This window comes from Schistocerca americana, chromosome 2, assembly GCF_021461395.2.
Source record: "Schistocerca americana isolate TAMUIC-IGC-003095 chromosome 2, iqSchAmer2.1, whole genome shotgun sequence".
NCBI lineage: Eukaryota > Metazoa > Arthropoda > Insecta > Orthoptera > Acrididae > Schistocerca > Schistocerca americana.
Window position 1 is genome coordinate 133544194 of NC_060120.1, and position 22526 is coordinate 133566719.

Sequence of the window (22526 nt, forward strand, 5' to 3'; positions counted from 1 at the left end):
GTAAATCCATATAAGTTTTGTCTGTGGTATGTTGCAACAAACGTGTTTTAAAAGTAATTTTTGCACTTCGACTACATTTTTTGTTGGTAAACAGCTGGTTACGTTTTAACCTCTATATCTGAATCACGTTTGAGGGATGTACTGATCATCAGACACTATGAAGAGTGACATAAACTGAGACGATTTCTTACAATAGATTCAGTTGTGACTGATCAATGCACTTTTCAACTGTCTCTCAATTCTTTTGAACGACAGAGTAGTCTTAAAGGTCGGATGTTGAAATCTCGACGAAATATTCACAGAAAAATGATGTTGCTGCAAAACAGGAAAGCTGAACCTGACTATATACTAGAAAATGTATTTAGACTCATTACTCGATGTATTTAGACTCAGTCTCTGTAGAGACTGTAGCAGTTATTCCATGAGGAGAAGCATACCAAGACGAAGTTAAGGAAAATAATATATTCACGAAGGCAGAAAGAGGAGTTGTTGCAGGAGAAAAAGAAGAAGAAGAATTAGAGGAAAGTGGATACGACGTGGAAGATCGTGGTGGTGGTGGTGCTGCTGCTGCTGGTAGTGGTGGTAGTGACGATGGTGATGATTTTTGTATCACATTGTGGGTGATGCATTCTACAACAAAAGAGATGTTCTCAGGCAACCAAGAACAATAAAACTATATTACTGATCCAGAGAATACAAAGTAACGTAAGTTCCTGTATGGCAGCTGAAGAGCTTCTCAATCAATCCAACTCAAAAATCGTCCTGATCTGACGTGAAACTGGATTACTCGATAACAGCGCTTGAATGTGTAGTTGAGTACACAATCTACCACAGTAAGGAAACACAGCCATCACACTGGAGTCCACAGCTGTGACATAGGTGTCAGCTGCAGAGGTGAAGCCATTCTGGAGAAGAAAGTGACTCCTGGAGGAAGGGGAAATCCTGACTTGGGACAGAGGTGACGGTGTGAGTGGCGTTCAGAAGGATGCTTGGACAAGGGCATAGCAGGTCTGTGGCTTGGGGGCTGCAAGCTGTGCCTTGAAGCATTGATGCAGGCTGTCCAAGAGGACGGTGGCAGAGCGCCAGAGGCTGACTGGAAACAGACTTTTGAAATAGTGGTGTCCGCAGCTCGTGGTCGTGCGTTAGCGTTCTCACTTCCCGCGCCCGGGTTCCCGGGTTCGATTCCCAGCAGGGTCGGGGATTTTCTCTGCCTCGTGATGACTGGGTGTTGTGTGATGTCCTTAGGTTAGTTAGGTTTAAGTAGTTCTACGTTCTAGGGGACTGATGACCATAGATGTTAAGTCCCATAGTGCTCAGAGCCATTTTGAACCATTTTTAAACTAGTGGTGGTCACTGGGATGTGAGGGTTCTGATGGGGTTGGCCACTCAGCAATGGCTGGAAAGGACATGATAGCAGCTGGGACCAGATGCAACAGTGTTAACAGAATGTCCTGGGATGTCGTCAGACACCATGTTGCCAATGTCAGGAAGAGGCCGTAGTAGGAAGACTGGCCACAGCTGCGAGATCCGGCAGAGTGTCAAGAAGTGGACGGTCAGGATCAGTGAGAGCAGAAAAGAGATGAGCGATGTGACCATTGGCTGGAGAAAGGGAGTCAGCAGAGTAGGTGGGTGCCGATGGTACAGGAAGTACAGAGGACGATCTGATGGAGAGAGCCAACGACTGGGATGGCTGCAGAGGTGCCGGCTGAGAAGGGCCAGGTGCAGAGGGGACAGATGCGCTAAAACTGATGACGCTGAAGACAGTGGTGCTGGAGCTGGTGGCACTGGAGTTGGTGCACTGGAGCTGGTGGTACTGGAGCCAACAGCACTTGAAGTGGTAGCACTGGAGCAAGTGGTACTGGAGCCATGATGCTGCAGCTGGTGGGAAGAGCTGGCAGCTTAGGAGCAGGTAGCACCAGAGCAGGAGGAGCAGGAGCAGGAGGCACTGGTGCAGAATTGCCGTAGCTGGAGGTGCCAAAGCAAGAAGTGCCAGAGCATGTGCTGACACAGTAGTTGGCGCCATAGAACATGGTGCTGGGGCCAGGTTGTGCCAGAGAAGGTGGCGTCCGGGCAAGAGGTAGAACCCATGATGCACAGACCTATGGGGCCTGTGGTGCAAGTAGAGGGGGGGGGCCATAGCACAGGCGCTGTGGCGCCCATGGTGCAGGTGCCAGCAGGACATGTGGAAGAGGAGCTGGCAGAGTCCATGGCAGAGGAACTGTTAGTACCCATTACCCAGGAACAGGTGGAGGCTGAGGCGCAGCTGCTGGCAGAGTCCAAGGCACACGAGTCAGTGACTCTGGAGCAGAATACACCAGAGGAGTGACCAACATAGGATGAGCTAGAGGTGCCAGGGCAGGAGGTGCTGGGACAGAAGCATCAGGTTAGGATTAGATGAGGTATTGATGGAGGCGAGTGTGCTAGAGGTAGATGACAGGAGGTTGATAGGGTGGAGGTGGCGAGGAGAGAAACGTCACGAAGAGCAGAAACATGAAGGGAGTGATCCAGAGCAGGAAGAAGGCGGACCGTGAGTCTAATGTGTTGTCGAACTCTAGAGTGAGTGAGGGCAGAGTAGCTAATTCCTGGGCAAGGGTTGAGTTGAGTTGGGCAAGTCACCATAAAAGTAGCTTGGTGGTGTGCAGTATGCGCTGAGCGTGATGCAGAAGCTGTGCTGTCCTGTCAGTTGCACGTTGAGGTAGATCGCCAAACAACCCTAAGTCAATGGTGAAAATTCTTACTCCATAACCAGACAAGCTGCAAGAGCGATAATTCTGGTGAAGAAGTATCTGTGGCAAAGGGGCGAATGGGATCAATGAGCTGAGGCTGACACGACCTCTCTAACCCAACGATGGGGCGGGAATGTCCAAAAACTGCAGTGTAAATGCGAAGTACAGAAAGTAGCAGTAACAGAGAACTGAAAGGCATAAAGACACGAAACAAGGAAGGACCACCTATAATTTGGAAACAACATACAGAAAAACGAACGAGCCACAGTACTGCATAATGGAAAGGAGTGACACAAAAGAAAAGCAAATAAGCCAAAGTAAACAGCCAACAACGACTGGTAGAAGTCTGAATGCAGGGTAGAATCACGAAAACGCCGCGTAGAGGGCATACAGGCGAAGAGAGGCAGGTTATCTGGGTGAGCAGTAAACAAGTTTTTTTTTCTTTCTTTTGTGTTCTGATCTGCTGAGAAACTGGACTGCTCTACAACAGTTCTTGAACATATAGTTGAGTACACTGTCTTCACAGTATGGAGACACTGTCATAAGCGTAGTTAGTTTCTGCTACACTTTAGGATTTTTTTGTTCCAACTGGCATGCACTGCACTCTGTTGAGCAGAACTTGTTGGACGTCGATGTCGAACTCACAAACTGGAAGCCGCGCACTTGTAGACAGATTGGCGAGCTGATGGTGGCATCTTATAAAGCCACCCGGTTTACTGCGACTTAATGATGTGTAACAGTAAGGTCTTTGAAGGTCAAGGAGAGTCAAAAAGGTGGCATGAACGTTCATTTACAGAAGGTGTTCAAAGTGATGACCATTGGTATCAATGCAGTGCTGCAATCTTCTTATCATGGACTGAGTAGTATTCCTTATCACTTCGGCACTTGTCGAAGCACATGCTCTGACAATTCTCTCTCGTATATCGTGCAAATAGTAAATATTCGCCGAATACGGAGTATCCATCTTACGTGCCATTGACACGTAAACACCATTCGACGGTTTCGCAATAAAACACTAATAGGAACGGTAAGACTAATACCGTCGAATCAAGCGAATGTGAACGATGTATTCCTTCGAAGAACAAGTCGATATACTGCTCATTCACGGAGAATGCCAACGAAATTCAGTGAGAGCTAAACTTATACGCTGAAAGACATCCTCAACGTACTCACCCTACACATCGTACATTTAAATATGTGTATGATAAATTGAGAACAACTGGATCTTTAACGCTTCGGAAACATATCCAGCAAAGGAAAGTTACTAACGAGGAAACGGAAATTGGTACTCTTGCCACTGTGTTTCGAAATCCTTTTGTTAGTTCGCGTCAAACCCTAAGGGAATCTGGCACGAACCAGAGTAGTGTTGTTCGTGTTCTGCATCGCCATGACTGTCATCCTTACCAAGTCAGTCTCCACCAAAAATTAACTGGTACAGATTGTATGTATCGCATCTGCATTCACGAACCATGGAAATGTTAATATGCATAACATGCATTATTGGGCAACTGAAAGTCCATGTTGCTGCGGCAAGTAGATCTTTGTGACCTTCCTTGACCTTCAAAGACCTTACTGTTACACATCACTGGATTCGTCTCGATAGCCCCTATTAGAAAATAAGTACCAAGCTATAGCACCCCATTAAAAAAAAACAATGTTGACCGTCATACCTCTGTCGGGACCCCACCTAGCAACAAAAATCTAGCATCGTCCCATGCAGTATTTGTCCCACAAATTTTTCAGCTACTATCATACTTTCGGAGCTATTCTAGGTGGCACTAGGTAGTGACTCACCCTGTATGCAGTTACGTTTTCTTCAAACAGTCCGCTCTGACCAAGTCCACTGAGGGTGAAATTATTGGTTTGCTTATTTATCTGCTTATCAATGAGATCAGTTTTCAAGCACACAGGATTCTTTTCAATTTCATGTAAGTTATGTGGCCTTGAGCTCAGCAGCACGTTTAGGTTGTCACTTCACGTTCCCAAGTTTGTATTTAAGATAACAGACACCAAGTAAAGGCTACTGACTTACACTGTGTTACTCATGTACTCATAATGCAAACAGAAAATTACGAACTTCAAGATGAGCACTGTACAGGGAAATAGAAGGAGATCCGACAAATCATCTCCAGAAAAGACCATTGGAATTTACGCAGTACCTTCAATGCAAAATCTGTCAAGGAATTTCGACGACGAGCTGCTACTCCTCTATATATGGTGACAAAAGACCACAAACAGAGAATCTCCTCATATCCATTGCGAGCAACATAACAGGAGCTGCAACATACGGGATGGCCAAACATCTGACTGCTCTCCTGAATCCAAGTGTGCGAAATGCCAGCATCACATCCGGAACTCGATTTATTTTGTAGATCTACAACAATTTCGTCTCAGTTTTAGTGACTCGCACGTAAGTTTTTATGTAGTGTCCCTCTTCACCAGGATACACTACTGGACTCCAAGGAACTGATAAGAAAAAAATTCAAGATCAGCCTAACGAGACTCTTCCAGACTTCCTGGCAGATTAAAACGGTGTGCCCGACCGAGACTCGAACTCGGAACCTTTGCCTTTCGAGGGCAAGTACTCTACCATCTGAGCTACCCACGCACGACTCACGACCCATCCCCACAGCCTTACTTCCGCCAGTACTTCGTCTACTACTTTCCAAACAAGCGACAAGTTGTTCGAATAAATAATTGGTAACTTCTTAAAATTAACTGAGCTGCTATTTAATTGAACAATATAATTTGCTTGAATTTTATGCTCCGTGTAGTAGTCACTCTCCCAATCATGTTATTAATCGATTTGGCACAAGCATCCTTGGAAACTGCTAATTTCCACAACATTGTCCAAAAACGATATTTTTAGGGCTCTAATTTTCTATGGGCAATTGTTTTAAAACATGTTTAGGGTTTAACTTTGAAAGTATTGAGTGATACTAGTTGGGAGATTAGGACAGAGGCCTTAAAGCCTTTGAGATTTCAATTGGCACATGTATACGACGCGTTGCTAAGCATTTACGAAAACCAAGAAACTGATAATTTAAAGAGACGAGGCGTCGTTTTTATTAAAGTTCATTAAAGATTTAAAGTTTTTGTGTTCATGACTTATTTGGCATAAAGTACTAAATTCCATTAATCCAATTAGCAAGCTGAAGCAAACAGGAGATTTTGATCTAGCCTTTGCACTTGATTTTTTACAAAACTGTAAAATATTGACTGCGAATCTTCTAACGGATTAGTTCTTCGATGAAACTATTACTGATCTAAAAGAACTTACTACCTAAATTGATGTGGATGCTAATTTTGGATTAACAAAAACACGACACTGCGTTAGAAAATAAAAAGGTACTTCTCGTACGGAGCATGAGATGCATCCATCAAAGATCCAAAAGAATAATATAAAATACATTTTTTATGTTACAATCGATCAAACACTAAATGCACTGGATACTAGATATGAACAGCTTAGTAATAACAGTATCTGTTTTCAGTTCTTATGTATTATATACGACTTAAATACCACCTCCAAAGAAATGCTACTAAAACACTGTAAGAACTTAGACTGTATTTTTACTGTTGGTGATTCTGTCGAGATAAAAGGGGTAGAATTAGCAGGGAAAATACAGCAGTATCTGCGCTTTTGTGCGAAAAAGAAAGCCTATGCAATGTACTGACCTTAATTCAACTTTAAATTTTGCCCAAATCTTACTATTGATTTAAGAATATGTAATACCAGTAACTGTGGCCAGATGGGGAAAGTAGTTTCTCGAAGTTAAAATTAATTAAGAACGTTTTACGTTCCTCTAATACACTAAATCGTCTTCATGGTGTGGGTATTTTGGCAATTGAGAGTGAAGTTGCTGGTCGAGTATTTTAAAAGACGTAATAAGGAAGTTTGTATACCTGAATATAAGAAAAAAAAGTATTTTGTGATTTTAGCATAGCCAATCTTACCTTAATTTTCAAAATAGCGGCATTTAAAAAAGTAAAATAAATATATGATTAGCAGTTTGTGGCTAGGCACAGTTATTTCTTAATTTCTGCTGTTTTGCACTGCTTGATTATCAATGTTATATGATTCGTTCTAGATATATGCGCTTATTAAAATTTAAATAAAATGAGCTGATTTTTACAGAAAATAAGAGATACGTGCATTTGTTTGAATATACTGGGTGTCTCTCCTAAGAGCCGTCAGGCGCATTTTCTCTGGTGTTTCGGCAGATATTTCCAATTTTGTTTTTGCAACTTGTAGCTGGAGTCAGCCCAAACAAGTGCTGCTCTCACGTCTTTCATGGATGACACGTTTGTCGTTTGGCCACATGGACGGGACAGCTTAGGTGAATTTCACCACCACCTCAACTCGCTTGACCCCAAAACACAGTTTAGCACGGCGGTGGAACAGAATGACATCCTCCCCTTTCTTGACGTTCTGCTGAAATGGAAACCAGATAGCAAGTTGGGACAAATGTGTTCAGAAGGCCAATACACACTGGTCTGTATCTACATACCTCAGTAGTTACCACAGCTCATTCACGAACGCACATGTGTCCACAGGGCGCGATATATCTTCAATGGTGACAGCCTTCCAGCTGAGCTGAAGCATCTGAAAACAACATTCCGAAGGGTACAGCAACAAGGAGACACGGCATGCATTCAGGCACGTCGTACCTAAACAACAACAGGAAGAAAAACAGGATTACAAATAACTATCGTGCAAATATCTCTGTAATAACTTTAGAAAAGTAAGCAGAATCATGGGCAACACAATTTCAGATATGTATTGCGTCCATCTCCTGAGACCTTGACACAATTAGGCCTTGCTGCAGTGGTGCCACCAGTTCCATCAGATTACCTGAATTAAGCACTGTCAGGCTTGGCTATCACTTGGTCGGGCGACTGCCCGGGTCTGCTGAGTGCTGTTGGCAAACATGGTGCACTCACCCCTTGCGAGGCCAACTGGGAAGCTACTTTGAGCTCCAGTCACGAAAACTGACAACAGCTCGGGGAGCAGAGTGCTCACAACCTTCCCCTCGACATCTACATTCAGTGACGCCTATTGGCTGAAGATGACATGGCGGCTGGTCGGTCCCATTGGGCCTTCCTAGGGGTGTTCGGTTGGAGAGTTTAAGGGAGAATCTAGGCCTTCGTAAACCAGTGGTCTACGATGCCCTCACCAATGCACCATGACATACGTTGGCGAGACTGCTTGCACAGCAGAAGAGAGGTACCACAAACATAGAGGCCACACTGAAGTACGTCAGACCACCAAATCAGCCGTGGCTAACTAGTACAGGAACTGGCCATACTATAGGTTACAAAAAAACAAAATATTTAGGGTTTTTCCCTCTTCTGGCGTTGTGTGATCAAAGAGGCTATTGAAATTAGGGTCTAGGCACAACTAACAAACAAAGATAGTGGCCAACAACTGAGTCAGGTCCGGAATCCTGTACTGAGTTTACAAAAATCAAAGCATTCCCTCGAGTGACTTCCTCGGACTCTAGAGAGCACAGTTTGATCAGAGAGGCCATTGAAATTAGGGTCTAGGACGAACTAATAAACAAAGACAATGGCCTACGACTGAGTCAGGTGTGCATTCCTGTGCTGTTTTTACAAAAATCAAAGCATTTCTGTAGAGTGACTTCCTCAGACACTGTAGAGCACAGTTTCCATCTGGACGCTGTTACCATCACCATCGCCACCACACACTGCGGCAGCTTCACAGATAGCAATAGGAGCGAAATGGTGGAGGGGGTAAAGGCTAAATATATCTAGGAGCCGACATGAGCAGAGCAGCAGTCATCAGGAATCACCTGCAGAAGGCAATAAATCTGTTTGCTGATTTATTGAGGACTACTTACACTGAGGTGATTAAAGTCATGGCATAGCGATATGCACATATACAGATGGTGGTAGTATCACGTACACAGTGTATAAAACGGCAGGGCATTGGCGGTGTTATCATTTGTGTTCAGTTGATTCGTGTTAAACGTTTCCCGACGCGATTATGCCTGCACTACGGGAATTATCAACTTTGAAATGGAATAGTAGTTGGAGCTAGATTCATGGTCATTCAGTTTCGGAAACCGTTAGGCAACTCAGTATTCCGATATCCACAGTGTCAAGAGTGTGCTGAGAGTAACAAATTTCAGGCATTACATCTCACTATGGACAACACACAGGCCGACAGCCTTCACTTAATGGCTGAGAGCAGCAGCATTTGCCTACAGTTGCCAGTGCTAACAGACAAGACACTGTGAAATAACCACATACATCAAGTAGGACATACGACGAATATAGTAAACTGTTCGCCAACTACCATTAAGTTATCGATTTTGACAAAACGTATTGCAGCAGCATAATGTCCCAGTTCAAGGTCGAAAAACAGCCAAACACTAATATGCTATGACAGACAGTTCCATACTAATACAAGCTTTTGTGTCGCAGCAGTAATTTGTACATATGAAGTTTATGGTGATGTGCTTTAAATCGGTGTAAGTGACTGGATGACATGGTATAGCGATTATTACATTTGAGTCATGGCATATGGAGCTCGGCTAAAATACATCTCTGATTATATGTTTTTGGTCAGTCATGGTGTTCTAGCAGTAAGTACCAGAAGAGTAGTAGTGCCATTATGTTAGGGCAGGTTGCATACATTCAGGGGCAAACCTGATTGAGTTATGACCCCCTCCTCTTAATCCACTGTTATGCTAATTGTTTTATGATCCCATAGGAGTTGATTTATAACATCCTTCTGAGAAGTCACCAACCCCTCCTGCTCCTTCATTCCCACTTCTCTGGGAATCCACACGCTGATACAAGTGCACTTTTGACATCAAATTATTTGACTAATTAATTAAATCGATAAATTAATTAACTCCTCCCCCTCTGGCAAATCCTCCAGCCCTCCCCATAACCCCCCCCCCCCCCCACCAAGAAAAAAATTGTTGGAGAGGAAGGAACTCATGATGTGAAATCGAAGTCAATGTCTATTACATAGCACAGAATATACTGTCTATTTATAAAATTGAATTTTCAGGGGTTGAATCTCTTTAGTTGGTGGGAAAAGCTCACATCTAGCAACCACATGTCCTAATTACAAGGGACTGCTGCAGATTGTAGCTGTTGTCTTGTTGGAAAATTTTCGTGTGTGTGCTCGCCTTGACATGCAGGGATCGACTGAGCTGGTGCACAATGCCATCATCACAGGACGTCCCATCCCGCCCCTCGCCCCCTTCCTCCCCCCCCCCCCCTCGCAGAAAAAACTGGAGAGAAGAAAACTCATTCTGTGCTGAAAACAAAGGATCTCACGACACGAAATTCATATCAATGTCAGAGGTCATTGTTGACAACCGGAATAAAATAATAATTGGATCCTTTTACCGACCTCCCAATTCAGACGATACATTTGCTGAAAGGTTCAAAGAAAACTTGAGTTTGATTTCAAACCCGTACCCGACTCATACGATAATAGTTGGTGGTGACTTTAATTTACCCTCAATATATGGGCGAAAATGCATGTTTAATTCCGGAGGTACGCATAAAATATCATCCGAAATCGTGCTAAACGCATTCTCTGAAAATTATTAGGAGCAGTTAGTTCATGAGCCCACGCGAATAGTAAACGGTTGTGAAAACACCCTTGACCTCTTAGCAACAAATAATCCTGAGTTAATGACGAGCATCAATACCGATTCAGTCAACACGGGCTTGTCGTAGCGAGACTGAATGTTGTAATCCCCAAATCCTCGAAAAATAAGCGAAAAATATACTTATTCAAAAAAGCAGTTAAAAATTCACTTGCCGCCTACCTGAGAGACAATCTCCACTCATTCCAAATTAATAATATAATTGTAGACCAGATGTGGATTAAATTCAAAGAAATAGTATCGGCAGCAGTTGAAAGATTTATACAAAATAAGTTAACACATGACGGAGCTGATCCTCCTTGGTACACAGAATGGGTCAGGACACTGTTGCAGAAACAACGACAAAAACATGCCAAATTTAAACGGACACAAACTCTTCAAGATTGGCGATCTTTTACAGAGGCTCGAAATTTAAAGCGGACTTCAATGCGAGATGCTTATAACAGTTCCACAACGACACTTTGTCTCGAAACCTGACAGAAAATCCAAAGGGATTCTGGTCATATGTGAAATATGTGAGTGGCAAGAAACAATCAATGCACTCTCTGCGCGATTGTAATGGAGATACTATCGAAGACAGTGCTGCCAAAGCAGAGTTACTAAACACAGCCTTCCGAAATGCCTTCACAAAAGAAGACGAAGTAAATATTCCAGAATTCGAATCGAGAGTTGGCGAAGTATTATACTTAGTAAGGGATGTGTGATAGATTCACTGGGATCAACAGACTTACAAAGTATTTGTTGTGGTTTAAATTTACTGGGGTCAGTGTTTTGATAGGTGCAAAGAAAAAGAGTATGTCCGGTCTAAGGGAGGTTGAATTTGAAGTGGAAAATTGCGATTTCAACACATCATTAACCATAAAGCTGATGAAAGATTTTACAAGGAAATTATGTCCAGTCATAAGGAGGATAAAGATATTGATATTTCAACGTGATATTCGTCCCAGAGCTACATCCAGCAGGCGGAGGTACAGTACTTCTAATACTTCGTTCATTATCTTGTGGTGTTGCAGTTCTTTTTATGTCCATGCTTACTATGAAAATAGGACGAGGAATTCCGCTTTATGCAAGACATCTTTTCAGTTTCGTTTTACCCAGACATGTTTCAGCACTTTTTGTGCTATCTTCAGTGGGTTATTTTATTTTCTTACTGTAAAATTGTTGTTCCACATTAATATTTAGAGAAACTTTTGGTACAAAGTATTTACAATTGTGTAAGTGATTTACTGTTTCCAACTACAGTGCCCCCGTTCCTCTCGATCTGCGTTCCTTGGTCCCGCAATGCTGAGGACACCACTTCGCTGTCTGAGAAACAGCTTGGCACGGAATGGCAGCCTCAGCGAACCGCGCACGCACTGCTGTGTGTCGCCCTGGTGTGGCAGCGGATTTGCGGCATCATCAGGATCCCGGCTTTAGACTCAGCAGTCTGCGTCCCTGCCGACTCAGCGCTACTTGGTGTGAGCCACAGGTGACCAGCTGCGTGGTTCTCGCTGGCGTGGCTGAGATCACGGCGACAACAAGCGCCTACAATCCGGCATCCAAATCTGCGGTCCTCACCTCGGAATGCCTCCAGCATGTGTTGGAAACCAGGACGCTTGCCAGCAGTAGCGAGCCGTGGAGTGGTCCGCCACTGGCTGGCTACGGACCCCGCGTCAGCCTCACAGGGTCGAACCAGCGACCCGCCGTGGACTGGAACGCTGGCACCCCATCTGCTGCTGTGTATAACTGGTGGTGTGACACGCCCTACCGTCCAGGAGAGCTGCCACACTTGAATGAGTCTCGTTAGAAGCCCGCACCTATTTACACGCAGCAGTGCGCCTCTGTTTTGCCATATGCGCGGCTCCGTGTTATGTGCTCATAACATGCTAGGTTGGCCAACGGCCCCTTCTGCCTGTGATTTGCGACATGCAAAACTGCTACGTTTACTCTTTCAGCAATTTGATGGCCCTGTGGCCTCTGTTCTACTTTGCAACTATTGGTATGTGTAACTCACTGCAATCTGGACCGCACCTGGCTGTAACTTGTGCTCAGAATATTGCACAAAACTAACTATCCCTATCCTAAACGGTGGTGCTGCTACAAAGTGCTGAAACATGTCTGGAAAACGAAACTGAAAATGTGTCTTCCATAAGGCGAAATTCTTCGTCCTATCTTCGCTCATTGGCGATTGTCACCAGATTGCAGCTGCAATTGTAATATTTAATTGCAATTACAGTGATAAATATGGGGCATGTTTGTTAGGATGACTCTGCCCGCCATTCCTGGTACACGGTTTAGGCAGCCGGTGATTGAAACAGATTGACATTTCCTGCTTAAGGCTGTTGCAAGCGGGGCTACAAAAAAAGTTCCAGCTGTCCACCTAGTCGGTTCTTGCCAAAAGCTGCAGGGACAAGTCTCGACTGTGGCGCCCTCTGGATAGCTGAATAGTGAACTAATACTCTTTATGTATCGAGTTGCCTCCATGATTGCGTGTCTTGTATGTATTCTCCAGTTTTTACATGGAAATTTGAGAAGAATCAATATCTGTCACTGACAAGTATTGCCGCTGGACTTATTAATAACATCGAAATTCCTACCACTCATTAGTGGTCTTAAGGGCGGTGAAAGCTTGTATGAGGAAATTATGTCTAGCCATAAGGAGGATATAGTCATTGATGTTTCAACGTGATATTTGTCCCAGAGCTACAGCCACCAGAAGGAGGTATTTCTGATACTTCGCTGATTGTCAAATGTCACCAAATTGGGGCTGCAATAGTAATGTTTAATTGTAATTACAGCAATAAATATGGACTAGTTTGTTAGGATGACTCTGCCCGCCATCTGGATACACAGTTTAGGTAGCTGGTGACCAGAACAAGTTGACATTTCCAGCTTAAGGCTGTTGTGAGAAGGGGGTACAAAATAGTTCAAATGGTTCAAATGGCTCTGAGCACTATGGGACTTAACATATATGGTCATCAGTCCCTAGAACTTAGAACTACTTAAACCTAACTAACCTAAGGACAGCACACAACACCCAGCCATCACGAGGCAGTGAAAATCCCTGACCCCGCCGGGAATCGAAACCGGGAACCCGGGCGTGGGAAGCGAGAACGCTACCGCACGACCACGAGATGCGGGCAAAATAGTTCCAGCTGGCCATCTTGTCGGTCTTGCCCACAGCAGTGGGGCCAACTCTCGGTGGTGGGGTCCACTGAATAGCTGAACTGTGAACTAGTACTCTGTATGCGTCAGGCTGCCTCCTTGATGTATGTATTCTCCAGTTTTTATTTGGATATTTGAGAAGATTCAGTATCTTTCACTGACAAGTATTGGCGCTGGACGTCATCCTGGACACCCTCCATGACCAGGCAATTCTCTTCAGCAGGCCGAGTCCGGCTGCAGACCAGGCGCGATCACTGAGACATATCGCCCATGACTGCAACAGTGATCGCAGCGGCAGTTTTCTCCGGCCTTTGAGCACTGGTGCTGGTGGTGTACGAGGGGATGGGCATGCTGCATGTACATCTCTGGGAGGTGATTGGACTGTACGTACGAGCGTTCTCAGCGATCTGAGGCATCTAGCCGTGACAAAACTACTAGGATCGTGGTTTAGTACTTCTCAGTACATTGCAGTGCACTCTGTTGTGCAGTGGTATTTGCTGTTGTTACTATCCTATCAGGAGGTGGACCCTTTCCCCATCCTCCTTCATCTTGTTGTAGCTGAATTCTATAGTCCTTCATAAAAAACACTTACCAGACCTGTAGTGGTCGAGGATTTCGCAACGGTAAGGGTTTAAATTCACACCGAAATTTTAAATTACAGCTATCATATTATATAGCGCAGCTCCCAATCACAACATCAAATTACTGATTGGCCAATTTATTGCTTCCAATAGTGGTACTGCGAGCACACACATTAATCCAACCCCTCAGAGATATTTTAAGTACATGGCATGCAATGAGCTGAAATTTGAAGTTCTCAGCCACATCCAACGTAGTGGACTTGCTAACAAACTATGTAAGTGTTCCAGTATCCAGCAATAGAAGACAAGGGAAAAATAAATCCAGATGGATTTGGAAATCGGGCAGCTGCGGGATCGAATTCCACCAAATATACCAGTCCTAGTATCCATCATTAGGATGCAAGTAAAAACTGTCCACACACAAAGGGTATCGATTTAATTAATTAGTCAATCAATCTGACAGAGTGGGAGAACATTTCCAAGATATCCACAGCTGGTGATTTACCAGGTATCCACTGCTCTGTTCAGAACAAAAGAGGGGTTAGTGTGCGCACGACAGATGCTCACTGGGGAGTATCCATTAGGGAGTGTGTGTGTGTGTGTGTGTGTGTGTGAGAGAGAGAGAGAGAGAGAGAGAGAAAGAGAGAGAGAGACAGAGAGAGAGAAGATAGAGAGAGTGAGCGTATGTGTGTCGACAGGAATTTCTCAGGTATCAATATCGAAGAGTTGCTGCCACCTGTTGCATTTTTCAGGGTCGCAAGATCAAAGGAGGCTGACATCTCGCCAATGGTCAGTGGTATTTAGTATCATGATCTGTAATTAGGACATTGGGTGGTTTTTGACCTCTGTGGTTGCGCCCAGACGGCAGACACACGCGCAGGAGACCCCAAACGGCAGCTACTACACCGCACGTAATTCCATTCCTCGGTGCTTACAGTTATCATGGGAAGTGGGGGTGCGGGTGTAGACGTGAGCTCTACTCAAGTGGGAGGAGCCCTTCTCCTGCAGACTGATTAAATACAGATTATTCGTCAATATATTATTGACATTGATTTGAATTTCGTGTTGTGAGATCCTTTCTCTCCAGCACAGAATGAGTTTTTTTTTCCACCAGTTTTTTCTGGTTGAGAGGGTGAAGATGGGAGCGAGGGATAGGGTGAGTCGTCCTCTGCTAGTGGCATCGTGCACTAGCTCAATAGAACCCTGCATGCCAAGGTGAACACATACACGAAAATTTACGAACAAACAACTTCAATCTGCAGCAGTGTAATTGCGCTATTAGGACATGTAGTTGCTGGCTGTGAGCTTTTCCCACAAAATAAAGAGATTCAATACTTGAAAATGGAATTTTATAAAAGAAAAGTATGTCCTGGGATACCAGTTCGATTTTACACAGAGTACGCGAAGGAACTTGCCCCCTTCTTGCAGCGGTGTACCGTAGGTCTCGAGAAGAGCGTAGCGTTCCAAAGGATTGGAAAAGTGCACAGGTCATCCCCGTTTTCAAGAAGGGACGTCGAACAGATGTGCAGAACTATCTCTAACGTCGATCAGTTGTAGAATTTTGGAACACGTATTATGTTCGAGTGTAATGACTTTTCTGGAGAATAGAAATCTACTCAGTAGGAATCAGCATGGGTTTCGAAAAAGACGATCGTATGGAACCCAGCTGACGCTATTCGTCCAGGAGACTCAGAGGGCCATAGACACGGGTTCCCAGGTAGATGCCGTGTTTCTTGACTCCCGCAAGGCGTTCGATACAGTTCCCCACAGTAGTTTAATGAACAAAGTAAGAGCATATGGACTATCAGACCAATTGTGTGATTGGATTGAAGAGTTCCTAGATAACAGAAGGCAGAATGTCATTCTCAATGGAGAGAAGTCTTCCGAAGTAAGAGTGATTTCAGGTGTGCGCAGGGGAGTGTCGTAGGACCGTTGCTATTCACAATATCCATAAATGACCATGTGGATGACATCGGAAGTTCACTGAGGCTTTTTGCGGATGATGCTGTGGTATATCGAAAAATTGTAACAATGGAAAATTGTACTGAAATGCAGGAGGATCTGCAGCGAATTGACGCATGGTGCAGGGAATGGCAATTGAATCTCAATGTAGACAAGTGCAATGTGCTGCGAATACATAGAAAGAAAGATCCTTTATCATTTAGCTACAAAATAGCAGGTCAGCAACTGGAAGCAGTTAATTCCATAAATTAACTGGGAGTAGGCATTAGGAGTGATTTTAAATGGAATGATCATATAAAGTTGATCGTCGGTAAAGCAGATGCCAGACTGAGAATCATCGGAAGAATCCTAAGGAAATGCAGTCCGAAAACAAAGGAAGTAGGTTACAGTACGCTTGTTCGCCCACTGCTTGAATACTGCTCAGCAGTGTGGGATCCGTACCAGATAGGGTTGATAGAAAAGGTAGAGAAGATACAACGGAGAGCAGCGCGCTTCGTTACAGGATCATTTAGTAATCGTGAAAGCGTTACGGAGATGATAGATAAACTCCAGTGGAAGACTCTGCAGGAGAGACGCTCAGTAGTTCGGTACGGGCTTTTGTTGAAGTTTCGAGAACATACCTTCACCGAGGAGTCAAGCAGTATATTGCTCCCTCCTACGTATATCTCGCGAAGAGACCATGAGGATAAAATCAGAGAGATTAGAGCTCACACAGAGGCATACCGACGATCCTTCTTTCCACGAACAATACGAGACTGTAATAGAAGGGAGAACAGATAGAGGTACTCAAGGTACCCTCCGCCACACACCGTCAGGTGGCTTGCGGAGTGTGGATGTAGATGTAGATGTAATTGACATTGACTTCAATTTTGTATCATGAGATCCTTCGTATCCAGCACAGACTGAGTCCTTTTCCTAACAATTTTTTCTTAGTGGGGAGGGGGCTGGGGATTTACCAGAGAGGGCGGGGTTGGTAAATTTATCGATTTAATTAATAAGTCGAGTGATTTGATTTCAAAAGTGTACTTGTATCAGCGAGATGATTCCCAGAGAGATGCACGAGGAGGAGTGGGAGGGGTGTTGGGGATTTCTCAGTGGGATGGATTATCCCCAGGGGTCATAAATCAATTAACGTAACAACAACTTAAGGGGGGGGGGAGGGTGTCATACATTTACAGTGTCTAATGACAGTAATATTAAACAGTTATTTTCTCCCGTGTTGAGCAGTATTTTATTTCGTTGCTATTTCAAGTCAGATACCGTACTTCCTCTTACGTTACTTTCTTGGTGTACTTCCGTATCGAGTGTCAGTTAAATAGTTTTCACTAATGACATCATTAGTTTCTTTTGACATTTTATTAGTTTCATGTTCATTATTTTAATTCAGCATTTCCTCAAGACACCATTCACATACGCAACACAGGACCAACCAACAGCCCGTTTTTCTCAGCGATTGAATACGGCACACGTTACACGAGGGGAAAGTTTTTGAAAAAAGGAATATTCAGTATTTCACATACAGATAAATTACCTAGAAACTTTACGATATAAAAATTCATTCAGAGTACCTTAGTATCCGTTCACATTAAATTATTCTACTACATAGATTGCATCATTAATTTTTAGATTACATCTAATTCTCGGTTTTGTACCTTAACGACTGTCGTCACACACGATTCATTGCTGCTGAATATTTATCTGCTCAGCTTACCCTTACATATAATTACGCATCGTAAAGTGTGAAGTACACCGTAAAAGAAATAAGAACCTGTTCTGCTAGCTTTCTAATCCTAATGGCGATCCTTCACACCTGACACGTTACTTGTTTGTGCCAATTGAGGAAGCTCGCATGACAGAACCATGTGGCTCCAGAACACTTGACCCGTTGCAAATTGTTAGAATAAAATGACTGACTTCGATGTACACCTATATGTGTACTATACTGAAGCATATAGATGCGTACACCATTACTGTAAAAGTTTAATTGCATTTTGCTGAATTGTTCAGGAACACCTCCGCCGACATATATTCTTAATATACGCTTTGACTCTAGAGGGATCAACTTATTTGTCATGTGTTTAATGGTTCCAATTGCTCTGAGCACTATGGGACTTAACTTCTGTGGTCATCAGTCCCCTAGAACTTAGAACTACTTAAACCTAACTAACCTAAAGACATCACACACATCCATGCCCGAGGCAGGATTCGAACCTGCGACCGTAGCCATGTGTTTAATGAAACGTTTGGGAATAGTAATACAGTCTTTTGTCAGCGGAGCTGCTTACGCATCCTCTTAAATAACTAGAAGTTATTGTTTGCGGGTAATGTGTCGTGCCTGCTTCAGAGCCGTTTTGAAGTCTCGCAAGACTAGCGCTCTAGCGAACTGAGGACCCCCTATTCTGCAATGTGTACTCCTACTTTTTTAAGCTTATTATTTACGTGCATCGAAAATGTGATGGTAATGTCTAATATAATTTTACTTTACTGTTTTATATACAATGGAATTGAGCAAGTGATCTGATTGTTCCCGTTTTCAATTGATGAGAAGAGTAAGCAAACTACTGTTTCAAGTTCTTAGCGTAGCTCGAATTAACGGCAAATGGTGCTGAGAGATGCCCAGCCTAAATTCAAGCTCCGACCTTTGTAGACTCTCTTCATTGATTACAGATCACTCTAAAAAGTAAATACTTTGTGTTATAAAGACCTCTGGGCAGAACAAAATTTCGCGACATATCATAAGACCGTGCTACACGTTGCGATCTATCGGTTCGCGTCTGACTCGGAACCTAACTGCTTCATTCCGCTGAGGAGAACGGGCACACTGGCGTATCGTAGTGAGTTCAACATGAATGGGTATGCACGCAAACTTAAAAGAAATGCACTCAAAATGATAAATCCGCTGTAAAGGTACACTGGCTGAACTAAAAGCTAGTCACAGAAACGTAAGCATACCAGTACACATAATTTAAATTATGACGGAACAGAATCCCCTCATTTAATCTTCCTACACTTAATGACCGTGTTCATGCAAAAATTTAACAAGATTTAATTGAGCTTTCGAATGGAAGTGAAATTTGGCGAATAACTTTAAAGAAAGAGGGAAGAAACCCGGTTCCTCATTAATAAAAGGCGTACATATCTGTCGTACGCAAGTTTTGGACTAAATAAAAAATTTATAAGATTTGACTGTTTCCACAATTTACCGAACAGTGCTCTCACTTTGTACTAGAAAAATCATTAACACTCATCAATAAAAGCAGACAAGTTCCGGCAATGGCTCTGGAATACTGCAATATGACTATTTTTCGATGTAAACAAAGTTTATTCAGCAAGAAACTACCGCATTTAGAGTTTTTCCCCTGTGTGGACGCTTTATCAAGTTTTGGTTGAGTGTTGGACATTGATGGACGAATTACTTAATGACTCTTGTGACGAAGTTACGTCAAGTGGTAAATAACAATGAGAAACTGAAAATTAATTCAACAAATCGAGAGTTAACGACTCTATGAATTGCAATTGCAAGTACTTATTCGAGAAGAGAGAACAGCTGTAAACACTTAGCTGTGAGAAACGGCGAGTTGTCCCTGGCGGCGGCACACAGTCACAGTATTGCGGTCTCTGATATGTGCCAGTATAGTTTTTTTCTTGTAATAAGCGGCGATCTGGTGAAGCTTCCATTAATGCTCTAAGGCTGAGCCTCCCCAAAAAATTCAAAAATAATTCGTCGAAACTGAATTTAATCCGATCTGATCACGTATCCTCGTAAATGTTTTCAAATATTTTACGTTTGAACTTCGTATATGCAACCACCAGTGAAGTGCATTACTCCTCTAGCTTTGCAACCAATAGGAGCTCGGAATTCTGTACTTGTCATGAGCATTCGCAATAAGCCCGTTTCTTTCACATGGCGGACTGGGGTTCTACACTGTGGACATGGTTTTTAGTTTCTACTTCTCACCAGCAGGTGAATACACGCCTAAATGCAATGACATGTCATTCAGCAGTTCCACAAAAGATAGCGCTACTTCGCATCGTCTAGCACGGTAGCTGCAAGCCGGTCAGAATGATAAACCATTAACTCTTAATTTTCCTCAGATTAAAATTTAGAAACCTGACTTATTTCAAAGGTTGGTAGTCTCATAGCGTGTCTGTACGTTTTCATGTCCATAGCACTAGATGTGCTTATCAGGAAACCTGGAACATGAATTTTGTAGTTAAATGTAGTAACCGGTGGTAATGATTAACTGATTAGTGAAGTATATTTCTGTGCGCCCTATCACGTGAACGGTTTCATTGTTAATTTGTCTTGTCATTGTGTTGTCGAAGGGAAAACCGAATATTTAGATCATTATCTTGTAACGCATGGTATTGCTGATTTCTTCAAACTATCATGGACATATTTATTTCATCACAAGATCCACTGAATTTTCCAACTGAAAATCATGCATTCTTCTCTTGTCTTTCCTTGGACTATAAACTCCTGGTGAAAGGACGAAAGCCGACGCCAGGTATATGTGTTAAAAATCTTATGGACAATTTGTAAGACGTTTCCAAAAACAATGGTATAATTCAAAACCATGGTTAAGTGGCAGCGTTGTAAGGAAGAAACCTTTTTTTTTTTTACCGTGAACTATTTGGAGCGGGTAATAACGGTTTTGAATTGTTTAAGTGGGGAGTAGGCGAAGGGAGTTTTGAAAATATCCTTTCGAATGATAAAATGCATGAATGTTTCATTTCGCATGTCACAGCAGCTGTTAAATACAATCAGCTACAATTGACCGTGTTCTTTCAGAAGCAACGCACCTGGAAGCTCTGAAATATAACGAGTAGGTTGATCAACACACAAGTATAATGAAGAGACTTATTTCGATCATATGCTTTTTAGCACGGCAAGAGTTAGCTCTTCGAGGTCATAACGAAACTGAGGTGTCAGTAAATAAAGGAAATTATTTAGAAATTTTGAATTTATTGGCAAATGAAGAACCATACATGAAAGATCATCTAGCATCCAATGGAGTATTTAAAGGCACTTCCTCTGACACACAAAATGAATTAATAGCTTGTATTACAAATGTCGTTAAAGAACAAATTTCAAGGGAAGTTAAGATTAGTCCTCTTATATCAGTACAAGCCGAAGAAACAACGTATGTCTCAACTCGACATCAAATGAGTGTAAGTTTTCGTTTTGCAAATAACGAATTAGGAGAAATGCAAGAGAGATTAGTAGGGTTTTATGAGGTATCCAGGACCGGAGCGCACAAGACATAGCCACTGTTTTGTTGAAAGTGCTAAGCAGTTGGAATATTGATAAAAACAAATTAGTATCGCAAATATGGTTCAAATGGCTCTGAGCACTATGGGACTTAACATCTATGGTCATCAGTCCCCTAGAACTTATAACTACTTAAACCTAACTAACCTAAGGACATCACACAACACCCAGCCATCACGAGGCAGAGAAAATCCCTGACCCCGCCAGGAATCGAACCCGGGAACCCGGGCGTGGGAAGCGAGAACGCTACCGCACGGCCACGAGATACGGGCAGTATCGCAAATGTACGACGACTGCAGTGCAATGGCAAGGAAAAAATGTGGTGTCCATTTTACTGTGGAACAAGCGTATCTTCGTGCTCTCTTCATCCGCTGCTACGCACATCTCTTGAACCTAGTTCTCCTCTATGCTAGTAAAAAATTACGGAAGGAAAAATTTTGTGGCAAATCTATCAGGATTTCATCCATTTTTAGCCGTTCCAGTAAAAGAAGTGAAAGGGGATTTAAAGTGCGACGTCCTTGTGAAACAAGGTGGAATTTTCATTCACGCGTTTTACAAACCATTATTCTTCACTATACAGACCTGAGAGCAGCATTTAATGATGTGATAAACAAGGAAGGGTGGGATAATAATTCTTTACATCAAGCAATTTGGCTAAATAGTATACTGTATGAACAAACTTTTCTTTCTCTACTGCAGCTGTACTATTCCATTTTTCGGCATACAAGTATCTTGTCTAGCATCTTGCAAAGTAAAACTGCGGACATAACACGCTGTAAGCTCGAAATTGATAACTGTATTACGGCTCTTGAAGGACTAAAATGCGAGGAAATTATTCTGAAATGAATAGTGGAAGCTAAAAGTATCTGAAATTAATGTTAACCAAACAGAAGAAATTATTCAGACATTGAGAAGCGTAGCGTTTCAAATATTTGACACAGTAGTAGTAAACATAAAACTACATTCCAGGACTTTCATAAAACAGACTTTAAAGAGCATGTAAATGAGAACAAGTTCTGAGGCTATAGTAGGCCAAACAATTTCCCGATACATGAATCTGAAAAACTATTTAGAACATATATTTCCTTTGACAGTGAAAAACTGAAAGGAGAAGTTACATTTATTTACAGTGAGGATAAACGTCCACAGCCTGAGGTCCTCCTCAAATCCATTATAAACAATGGGTTAA

General features: G+C 42.9%; 1 protein-coding gene across 1 annotated transcript in view; it reads left to right on the plus strand.

The window, feature by feature from the left end:
• The first annotated feature begins 2158 nt into the window (after positions 1-2158).
• Positions 2159-22526, plus strand: part of LOC124593824 (sialin-like) — a 538743-nt gene continuing 518375 nt past the window's right edge. Inside the window, exon 1 of the mRNA XM_047132173.1 lies at positions 2159-2289. Coding sequence (XP_046988129.1) covers positions 2159-2289 — 131 coding nt within the window. The remainder of the gene's footprint in view (positions 2290-22526) is intronic.